The following is a 12,327-nucleotide window of genomic DNA, read 5'->3' on the forward strand; positions in this document are numbered from 1 at the left end:
AAATTTAAATAAATTTAAATTTAGAATTTATTTATAAAGGTATCAATAGTCAGTATCCATCTTTTTAATGGCTGCCAAATTAAGATCATTATTCAATTAATAAATAGTACATATTTTAACTATCTAAAATAATAAATAAAAAAAAAAAAATACTTCACGATGTATATTTGGCCACAAGATGCACCATGATTGCATGCAATCTCTAATATTCATCTGAAAAATCAGTTAAACGATTGCGACATTCATAAAGAAGACCAACGTATAAAATCACGACAATAATCATAAACAATCAATTTTGAATATATCTCTTTGAGCTTCTTCCTTGTTTCACCACCAAGACCTTTATTTTCTCCACCATTGAAACCTAAGCAATTATTTGAGGGACTAGGAATGCATGCATTGACATTGAAGTTTCTAAATCCAGCTGTGAACGGAGCCTTTGACCAATCAATTTTCACTTGTCCCCCTCGTGTTGCCCATGAATCTTCATTCCATAGTGTTGTGTATAATTTCATTGATTGCCTTGTTGGGAATGGAACACCATCCTTTTGTCTATTATGTATCACTCTTATGAGTATGTTATCCACCAATATTCTGCATAGATCTCAAACGCATGATATAGTTATATATACACATTGTTTGTTACATGTATATAATTATATTTTTTTCATTGTTTTAGAAAGAATTTTGGGTTACTGGACTCAAGTTCAGATCAGGGGACATAGATTAATAATAATGATAGAATAGTGTAATCTTAGGATTTAGATTATGTGTTGTGTGATTACAAGCGGTCAGCCTTGTTGATCAATTGGTGAAGGTTCTAATTCACGTTTAATTTATAATCGGTATTTTTTTTTATACTTTATTAGATAAGTTAATAGAATATCGGGTATCAAAGAATCTTATGTAATCAAATATTGAATATGTAATAAGGGTTAACTCGAGTGTTAAGTCTAGAACAAAGGTTAAATGGCAAACCAAAATTCATATTTAACGACGAGAGGTGCCACATTTAGTGGATGATATGTCTTGAATAAAATTACTAACTTTATAAAGTTGAGGAAATCCGTGAAAAAAATAAAATAAAAAATCCTTATAAGTTTAATGAAAATTTACTTATAAAATGAAAAACTTACATTATGCGTTGAGGATTCCAATCAATAGAGTAAGTGTGAAAATTTTGTGAAGAATCAAACCAAAGATAGAATTGGATCTCATGACCTCCATTACCATTGGCATATATATTGATTGAGAGAATATATGGATCACTAAGTTGCCTAAAAATTTCATATCAATCTCATCATGGTGTGATCCTTGAGAACTTAGCTGCATAAATACACATATAAAATTAAATAGATATACAATAAGTAAAAGTTACTAAAATCATGCAATGTGCGTAACCATAATAGTTTTAAATTATTTTCCATAGCTTTAATTGCTTCTGCAATATAACGGTTTGAATTGGCTATCGTCGCAAATGTTTCAAATTCATGCGATTAGCGCTCATCAATGACATTTGGGGCAAGATCAGACAATCCATACTTCAATCTCAATATTTTTAGAGTTAAAAGCATCAAAATCTACTTGATTCATGAATTGTCTGATCTCGATCTAACGGTCACCAAACAACAACATCGCAACTATAATTCTAGCTATCAATCACATTTACCACATTATATAGGTTTGCGGTGTAACCTCAATTGTAATATAAAACTATTTGCATATATAAAGGTAATTTTGGAACAAAATGCATACATAATATGCAGTGACAGTACCTGCAGAGTTCTCTGGCACAAGTTTGATTTGCAAATCAAATCTTCCGAACAAATATTCATTCTTGGTACCATTGCCAATGCCAGAGCCAGAATATTTATTCATTGTAAGTGTCATATTATTGTCACCGCCTTCTATGTTAGCCCTTTTATCTCCAAATAAAATGTTAAAATCAGTGTTGAAATTTCCGCCAAATGCAATTGTTCTATAGGCTAAGCATATACACAAAGCAAGAGAAAAATAGAGTTATTAGCATATAGAGAAGCCATAATTAACTAATGTTTCACTTTGTGTAAATTGATAAATTAAAATTTTGAAAATGAGTATTTAAATTGAAGTTTAAATTAATAGAATTTGTCATAATTAGTATAAAATGCAATGAATTCAGAATAATTTAGTTGTCTAAAGCTCAATTTACAATAAAAACTCACAAGTCGCTATTGTTGAAAGTTACAACTCATATGTAATGAGGAACAAAAAAAAGGTTTTAATTAGCTTAATTTTATGGCAATAATATTTATGTTGTCTTTATTCAGATGTTTTAATGTTTAAAAAACGGACTCAAGCCAGAATCCCAAAATAGTTAAATATTATACTTGAAATAGGAACATCGTGGAAGGGGTTCTTGGCATCGAGGCTTAGCTAACAAATTAAAATAAAAAAAAAAATAACATGTTGAGAAATTGTTCTCCCAGATAGCAATTTTCAAAGGAACATTTATTCACAACAAATCAATGATACATTGTTACATAATCTGAAGAAGAAGAAGAAGAAAAAAAAAATGATATTTTGGTACATAGTTTTTGGAACAGTGTTACGAATAAAAAAAGCCTAAGTATGACATCAACAAATATTTTTAACTTGTATGATTAAGTATATTTTATGTTTATTCTTATAATGATTTTAATTTACCAAAAAAAATTATGTTCAGTTGCCACAATAAAATATATTTAGTTATTTAAATCAATTTATTTGTCAAAAGGTAGAAGAAATATAATACTAAAAACATTATTAGTTGTTTAATAGATTTGTACACTTCTATCATCTTAAATAATTATAGAGATTTCTGTTAACGAAAAAATTCAAAAATAAAATGAACAATGAATTTTTTGAAAATGGCCTAGCTGTTTATATTGAAAATATATACAAAATCAACTATATATGAAATTTAACTCTCTTTGTATATAAGATTGAAACAATAGGTAAAAAACATAGCGTCTTCTTTTATTAGATTTACATGTTCCCTTTTTTGAAAAGGGCCTAGCTGTTTATAATAAAAAGCCTTGATTGTACATTTGGTCTCTTATTTTTATTTTAGGTTTCAAGTAGGTTTTTTATCTTTTAAAAGTTTCAAATTGATCCCTTATATTTTCTTCTGTTTACTAAGTTAGTCTCTCACATCAATTTTTTGACTAACACCGTTATATTTCGTCACTTGAATGTTTATTCTTAAGCTCAATATAAATGATTTCTGACTGTCCGCTTGTGACCCAACAAGTGACCTGAGGGAGTATACATGAAAAGAAAACAACGCGTAATCTCAAAAATAAAACAAAAATTCGTTGAATGATTTTAAGCTGTGAAGCCCCGATGCTCCAAAAATGACAAAGTATCGTGTCCGATACGTACTCGATACCGATACTCGTCCGATACTTTCTGATACACGTATCGGAGAAGTATCGGCAATTAATATTATTTTTTTAAATAAAATATAACCAATACTTGTCGGATACTTCTCTGATACGCGTATCGATCGAAAAAGTATCGGACAATTAATATTCTTTGATGATGGAAACGTAGGAGAGGAGACTGATACAATTCGTATTTTCTCTTAAGTATTGAATGTTAGAGTATGATGTTACCAACTATGTCTTTATTAGTTTTTCTCCTTATCATGACTCCAACTCCTTAACCCTTAGCTCAACTAGCTTAACCAGTTAAGCTATTCATTCCACCCCCTTTTGAGTATTACTTAACTTAATATATGTAATTGTCACTTGTTTTCTTATTTTGAGTAATTTGAATGTTAATTTTTATCATTATTGATTTTAGTTATGCTTATATATTGTGCATTTATATATTTAATTTTAAATTTAATTTTTAAATAACGTATCCCGGACGTATCGTATTGGGAATTTTGAAAAAATTTCTATATCCCCGTATCAGTGTCATATCGTATCGATATTATGTCACGTATAAGGGTTTCATAGATTTTAAGTCACTAGTTCGATTGTCATTAGTAATACTTCTGGGAGTAATTGATAACAAAATGCTCTCAACATGTAAAACTTGAGAGTATAACTCCTAAGTCCTAACCTTATCCACGATTACACAATGATAAACCCATATTAATATTAACAATCTATTTGTGTGTGAAACAACAAACGCATGTGATAACACCTGCATATGCTTCATAACTACCCATTTATAACTTAAATTAATAATGTGCTGTTATGCTTATGGGATCATGTGACCGGTTTAAAAAATGCTTTGCAATTGGCTCATGATTTTGGCATTTGATGACAGATTCTCATACGCCAACTATGATTTTAAGTAGAGTTTTTGTAATTTTGTCAGTCGACATAATAATAAAAATCATTATTTAAAAGTAATATTATAGAGTTCCTTAAGGTACTTCCTGTATATTTAAAGACCATATTCAAATGTTAAAAGGGTTCTTTTAATAATAAATGTTTTCTCGATTTAAATTGTAATAACATAAAAAAAATTATTATCCTTATAACTAATATAAAAAATATTCATATTCTAATCAATAATGATATTATATGTTATCCAAAACATCATTTCAATGGAAATGGATTATGTGCAGTCAAAATTTCAATGCAGTTGATTTATAGCCGTCCGATCACAATCAAGGTTTTAAATTGCGGTTGCGGTCATGGATGCGGTTGCAGGTGTTGCGATTGCGGCTAATGCGGACACTGCTGTGAAGACAAGCTTCTAAAGTGAAGTTATTTTGATGACGACAAACATGCGAAAAGAAGAAAGAGATTAGTCATGATCAAGTGTTCAAGATTGAAGATGGCGATCAAGTTCATGAAGAAATTTCAGAGGTACAATATATATAATTCATTGTTATAAGCTTTAGGTGCTCATAAACTTTCATTTAAATAAGTTAAAAGTTGTTATAACAATGATACACCTTTTCAATCTTAAGTATTTTTTAACTTAGAAAATTTTCATGTTTTTAAGTATGGAAATCGATTTACCTTGGTATGGAAATCGATTTACATACACTCTGTCGTTTCTGAACTTTCTGAAAACCAATATAGGGTAAATCGATTTACCCATATAGAAAATCGATTTACCTAAGTGTAAATTGGAAATTTTTTAAACGTTATAACAGGGGAAATCGATTTTCCTCTTTTGGTAAATCGATTTACCTCTGTTTCTTTGAAAAATTCTGATACGTAAAAACACACCTCTTCATAATTATATCCTTTCAAAACATTGCCATATTATTTGCCAAGAGGTGTCTTTATTCAATATAAATTTCAATCAGAATTTTCTTGAAATTGACTCATCATTTTTCATTATCATTATTATAACAATTCTCTAATCAAAACTTTCAAAAAACTCTTTAAAAGTTTCCTGAGCACTTAGAGTTTAATAATACTGAATTGTTATATTGTTAGAATTTTGTTGTATCAAAATTCTCTATACTCAAATTTGTATCCAAACTCTTGTATAAATTCAAATTAGTGTGAACACCTTGCTATCCAGGATTGTTGGAAGCAAGAGAGTGAAAAAGAGAGGATTGTTCTCTTGTTTCACTTTGTAAGGGGAATCACCTTGCTGTCCAGGATTGTTGGAAGCAAGAGAGTGAAAGAGAGAGGATTGTTCTCTTGTTTCACTTTATAAAGATCATAGTGAAATCCTTCACGGGGTGTGAAGGGAGTGGACGTACCATTAGGGGAACCACTATAAATCTCTTGTGTCCATTTTCTCTTTCCCTGCACTTTTATTTTTCTGCACTTTATTCATATATTCATCACAAACCTTCAAGAAAAATAAAATTACCATAACATCTCAAAAATAAACAAAAATTCTCATAACCTAATTCACCCCCCCTCTTAGGTTGCACTCTTAAACTTACAACTGCGATGCAATTGCGGCCGTTGCAGCGTGAAATAATTTTTTATCCGCACAAACACAGAAAAAATACTATAATTATTGTAATTCCTTACATATCTTTTACTTATAATTCTATATCAATTTTAATTCATTTTTAAGACATTGTGTCTTATTTATGAATAATATAACCTTGACTGGAATGGAAGAAACATTAACATAAATAACATTCATAATTGTTTATGCAAATACTAACACAATTAATACATCACAAATAGATAAATGCACTAAGTTGCAATTTTGACTTTGAAAAGCAACATCATATTTGTCTCCATATAAATATATGGTCTTCGCTGCAAAAAAAAGAAAGAAAAATTAATAATCAAATATCTTAATAACTCAAGAGTATTTAGATTTCCCATCATAAAAATTAACTGAATATAAATTTAAATTTTTTAAAATATAACTTACATGATACTTTTTACCACATGGTGGAATGACGTGGAGGAGCATTACTTGTACTTTCACTCTGGCTATCATCTTGTGTAGCTCCTTGCCCAAAGACGTAACCAAAAAATCCACCACTTGATTGTTCATAATAAGGATCTTGGTAATTCATTGCTTGTTGGTAGTTGGAAGGAGCTTGATCACTTGCATATTGGTTATATGAGTTGAAATAAGGATATTGATAAATAGGCGGATAAGATTGTTGACTATTTTAAGAAGAATCACCAATCCCAAAGTCACTAAAACTTTGAGCAATACTAGAAGAAGAAGAATCTTCAAGTGGAACATTTTGTTTCCTTTTACCTCTTCTTGATCTAGAATGTGACACATCTCTTCCACTGTTAAGTAGTGAACCATCAGAACGACCCATATCAGTCAAATTTCTATAACGCCTATAAATAGGTGGTGTTTCACTGTATGGATCATGGTTTACTTGTGCATCTTCTTCATCATCACCACCACCACCTTCGCCAGCTTCTTCATTACCACTGTTACCACTTGGTGGACTTAAACCACCACCATCACCATCATCTGTATCTTCTATATGCAACCATTCTGCATTTTGAACTCCATCCAATAATGGATTTTCTCTCTCTTCTATCCATTCAGATAAATGATCTCCTTGAAATATATAGTTAAGATTTATAGGATCAAAACTTGTTTCTATTTCTTCTTGACTTCTCCTCATTTCTTGTCTCATTTTCAGCTTCATGTTGTAATGTGTGAAGACAAGTTTATGTAACTTTCTATACTTCAATCTATTCCTCGTCTTTGTGTGAATATAACTAAATGTACTCCAATTTCTCTCGCAATTTGTAGCAGAAGTTGTTTGACTAACAACTTTTATAGCTACAAGTTGAAGTTCAGGAGCACATGTACCATAATACCCCCACCAAGAATCTATGTAAATAAACAATAAAAAAAGCAAATTATTGGTTATAATTATATATTAAAAAACAAAGTTAATTTTGCGAAACTTATAAAAAATGGATTAGTATTTTACCTGCCCTCATCTTTGACCAAGAATCTTGAGTCAGACGTGTACCAAATGAATCACTCTTTTCTCTGTAAAGAGTCAACTAAATAACATAACAAAATACATTAATATGTAAACATATTTTTTATAACAAATAATTTATCAGATTAAAATATTTCATTTATTACTAACCTGATTCAGAGCTTTGATTTGATCATATATTCTTCTTACTAATTTCGTTATCACTCTAGCCGTCCCTTCAAATGTTTCCTCATAGACATCATCTCCATGTGCAACTCCATATTGAAATTGTGGATTAAGAAAATAACCTAATTAAAAAAATATAATCACAATGCATGAAAAAATAACATGACATGAAGAAACATATTTTAAAATTATATGAAGAAATTAAAATTAAAATATAGACATACCAGCAGAATGAAGATCAGAATGCATGAATTTCCAACGCTTGTCAATTATATCATTATAGGTGGAATGATAACGAGAATTTTGTTGAATTGCCTGTTTTGCTCGATCAATGGCTTCATATAGGAAACCCATTGTTGGTTTCTCGTCACCATCAACTAGTCTTAAAACTTGAACAATAGGCTCGTACACCTTCAATATATCTTTGGCTTTACTCCAAAACTCCTTGCTCAAAACAATTTTCCTTGCTTCATATCCTGACCCATTCTTCTCTTTGCCATATTTTGTTTTTCTAAACTCTTCCGAATGAAACATATTTTTCAGACCTTCCTTCTGATTCACAATTGATTGAAGTTGTAGAAATTGTGTTGCAAATCGGGTTACACCAAGACGAATAATCTCTCTACCTCCAGTATATTTTTTCATGAGACTCACAATATATGTATGGTTGTAGATGAATGTTGTCACCAACTTTGCTTCACTTAATAACTTTTGTATATTTTTTTTCTTCTCTATATCCTCTAAGCAAAGATCTAAACAATGAGCCGCACAAGAAGACCAATACAAATGTGGCCTCTTTTCCATTAGTTTGTGACCGGCTGCTTTTAGTGCAGCTTCATTGTCTGTAACCACCTGAACAACACATTCTTTGCCAATTTCGTCCACAACTTTATCCAATAATTGAAAGTAGTACTCTGTGTTTCTACTATCAACATCGGAAGCATCAACTGATTTCCAAAACACTGTTCCTTTTTCACAATACACTAAAAAATTCATAATATGAGAATGGTTGATACCGTCTGTCCAACCATCACACATTATTGTTGCCCCTTTTTGTTTCCAAGTTTTTTTCATACCAGTTATCCATTGCTTCATTTCTTCATATTCAGCCTCTAAATACACATTTGAGATTTCATAAGGAGTTGGGAATTTAGTTTTTCCCACCTCAGAGGCTATATAAATCAAATTATGCAACCAGGGAGAATTAGATAAATTCATAGGCAAACGGTCATAAATTATAAATTTGCTTACGGCCGCTCCAAGCCTCTTCCTCCATGTGTTTAGCATGCCCTTATTGACTTTAGGTTGCTTCATGCTTTTGGTCCTCACAAGATCAACGTTGGTAGACCTCAAAGAAAAAGTTAGATCTTCTAGTCTTTCACCTCCGTTAACACTTGCACGAGAACTTCCACCTTGGTCATAAACATTTTTATATCCTCCTGTTTCATGTCTGAATTTTTGCCTATTTTCCCATTCATGATGTGATCTGAGACTCTCTTGTGTAGAAAACCTTAATTGATCATCACTAGAATGATCCACATTATCTACTTCAACAACATCTCTCCTTAAATGTTCTTCAAATTCTTCTTTCCTTCTTTTAGAATCGTTTCTCTTCGCTTTTGCATCAACTAGAAGTTTCATCATACTTTCCCTAACTATTCTGTTCACTCTAGGACAAGGTTTGACTTGTCCTGGCATATGTGCTATATGTTGCTTCAATCTCGTAATGCCGCCTCTTATTATTTCTCTACAAAGTTCACAACGAACATTGTTTCTATTTCCAGATACCGGTGTTCCAAAGTGCCATCCAATATCATCACTTGGAGCACCCTCTAATCTTTTTGTAGGAAATGCTTCTCTTGATGGCATTGTGTATATTTAATCGTACCTATTAAATTAAATATAATAATAAATAAATGTCAATCAATAACATAAACTAACTAATAATTATCTAAGAATTAAAAATATAAACTAACACAATTTTTTTGTTTACAACTAACACAATAATTTTTTTACACCAAGGATGTATCAAAATTAATTTCATTTATCTAAATAGTAAATAAAAAAGAGTTAAGATAAATATCACTTACTATATAAAAAATAAATTGCCTCAAAAAAAATATAAAAAACAAATTTTTTTTTTACAAAATATATAAATAAATCTATTATAAAATTAGAAAGAAATAAAAAAAAAATCCATATCAGATAAACAAGGATTGATACAATGAAAAGGTTGTTTAACCACAATCTAAAAATAAGGATTGTAGATACAAATAAATTTTTTTTGACAAAAAAAAAATCTATTATAAAATTACTAAAAAAAATAGCTCACTACCAATTTTTACTCCACTTCCATTCTTTCCCCCACTACATTTTCGTTTCCCCCCCAATTTTTTCTTCACTTTCATTCTTCCCCCCACCCCCACTAAAATAAAATAATTATTATAATAATTAAACACTTCTATTTATTATTAAAACAAAAAACTCATTCTCTCTCTCTGTTCTTGAATTCTCGATCGGATTTTCTCTTCCCTATCTCTGTTCCTCACTCTCTCAGAACCACAAATCCCAGATTTTCTCTTCTCTATCTCCTTCCTCACTCTCTCAGAACCAACTCTGCTATTTCTCTCTACAAAGAATCATCTCATTCTCACCCACTCACACAAACACCCAAAGAAACACAAAACCTAGAATTAGAAATCAAATTTCCAAATAAAACCCAAAAAGCCAGAAAGAGGAAAGAACAGAACTTGAATAAGTAGTTAACAATAACAATAACATACCTTGAGAGATATCACATAGCATATCAGACCGATTGGAAAGAGGAAAGGAAGGGAGGACACATTGAATCAGAGGAACAATAAATTGAACTCACTCACTGCAAATGCAACTCTTCACAGCATCAAGTCTATGATTTAGAGGAAAAAGAGATTCTAAAATGAATTGAATTGACGTAAAGGAAAAAAAGTAAGTTTACTCTTTCTAAGATTCTGATTCTCTGTGAAAAGTTTTTGCTTTTTGTTTGTTTTTTTTCTATTTTCTGAAATTGATTCTCTGATTTTAGTTTTACCTTTTTTCCTTGATTTGGGGCATAAATGACTGTTGCGGTCAAAACGCCGTTGCGTTGCGGAAAAACGCCGTTGCGCGTTGCGGTTGCGATGTGGCATCACTTGTAATTTAAAAAAGAAAAAATGTCAGAAGAAATAGATCTAGTGGCCATGTTCTTGGTGGTGGTTCCTAGTTGGACTTGGACATGTATATAAAATATAGGTACGATAGGGTGGTTAATTAAGGTTATTCTCACAAAGTAAGATTTGCAGAATAGTGGCATTTCCAACATATTTGGGAATATTAGTGTCCACGACACGTATAACATGCGACTCAATGTGCAAAATTTCTTTTGTAGTATTAATTTCTGCAAGATATTTTTTACTAATTTGCATTGACGGTTAATTTTTTCTTTTTACATGCATTCAATAATTTTTCTAATAATGTCTTATAATATGTTGTTTTATAATATAATATTAAAAATATATTTTCATAGATAGTTAATTAATAATAGGGTTAATAGGTCTTTACCCCCTGTAATGTGAGTGAAATTTGCTTTACCCCCTACAAAATATTTTTGTTGAATTACCCCCTTGTAATATCAAGATTTCATGGTTTACCCCCCTCAGTTGACAACTTGAATGCTGAATGTGTCAATCTGCTTATGTGGCATGCTGAGTGGACTTTTAATTTATTTTTTATTAATTTATTTGATGACACATAGATAAATTAATTATATATTATTTTTTAAAAAGAAAAATAAATTGAAAAACACTTTTCCAGAAAATTGTAATCTTCTTCATCTTCTATATACAGTATATATCTACAAACCTAGAAATCCTAATATTAACATATCTTCATCTTCCATCTCAAAAAAGAAAAAAAAAACATAAAAACACACATAATATTTTTTGAAAGATTTTTTTTTTCTTTCTTAAAACACATTACAACAGTTCATTGTTCATCTTCTTCAATACAGTTTACTGTGCATCATCATCATCTTCACTAAGTGTCTCGATCGTGGAACAATATGTTCGCAGTTGCTACGGAGATGATGAAGCAGTAGCTGCGGCCGGCAAGCGACGGAGCCGCGATTGCAATCTCGTGGAGATAGAAAACCCCAATCGAATCAAAACGAATCTGAACCCTATAAAAACCCCAATCTGATATGAAGAACAAACAACAAGAACAATAAAATTGGATGAAAGGATCACACGAAAAGTAAGAAACAAACAAAAATCACGATGAAATCGAACACAGAAATACAAAAAACATGGATGAATACCTAAATTGAAAATAGAAAAATATGGAGAAGAATATGAGAGGTACAGCTGGAAGGGTTTTGATCCTCTTCTCAAGCAATAATGAGTAGCTTGAAAGTTTTGATACTATACATCACAGATTCACAAGCATACAAATTATGGACTGTCGAAGCATACAAACATACAAATTACTATCACAAATTTATGGGTTTAAATAGTAATGAATTAGATGATGAAGGTGGGAAAGTTAAAGAAAGTGATTTAGGTGTTCTTCAATTTGCTGAATTTCGATGCATTTGTGTTGAATTTTTAATTTCATTTTTTTCTTAAATAATTAGGTGGAATCATTTATCTATATGTCACCAAATAAATTAATGAAAATTAAATTAAAAGCCAACTCAGCATGCCACATAAGCAGATTGACACATTCAGCATCCAAGTTGTCAACCGAGGGGGGTAAAC

General features: G+C 30.7%; 1 protein-coding gene and 1 pseudogene across 1 annotated transcript; both read right to left on the minus strand.

Moving 5' to 3' along the window:
• Window positions 1–242: 242 nt before the first annotated feature.
• Window positions 243–2,042, minus strand: LOC123895869 (annotated as a pseudogene).
• Window positions 2,043–8,066: 6,024 nt separating this feature from the next.
• LOC123895870 lies at window positions 8,067–9,424 on the minus strand. The gene is made up of 2 exons (XM_045946343.1): window positions 8,182–9,424; window positions 8,067–8,107 (listed from the first exon to the last, which is right to left on the minus strand). Exons 1-2 carry the CDS (start codon window positions 9,422–9,424, stop codon window positions 8,067–8,069), a joined length of 1,284 nt encoding a protein of 427 aa, XP_045802299.1.
• Between the last annotated feature and the right edge of the window lie 2,903 nt (window positions 9,425–12,327).

This window comes from Trifolium pratense, linkage group LG7, assembly GCF_020283565.1.
Source record: "Trifolium pratense cultivar HEN17-A07 linkage group LG7, ARS_RC_1.1, whole genome shotgun sequence".
In the NCBI taxonomy this organism is placed as follows: Eukaryota; Viridiplantae; Streptophyta; class Magnoliopsida; order Fabales; family Fabaceae; genus Trifolium; species Trifolium pratense.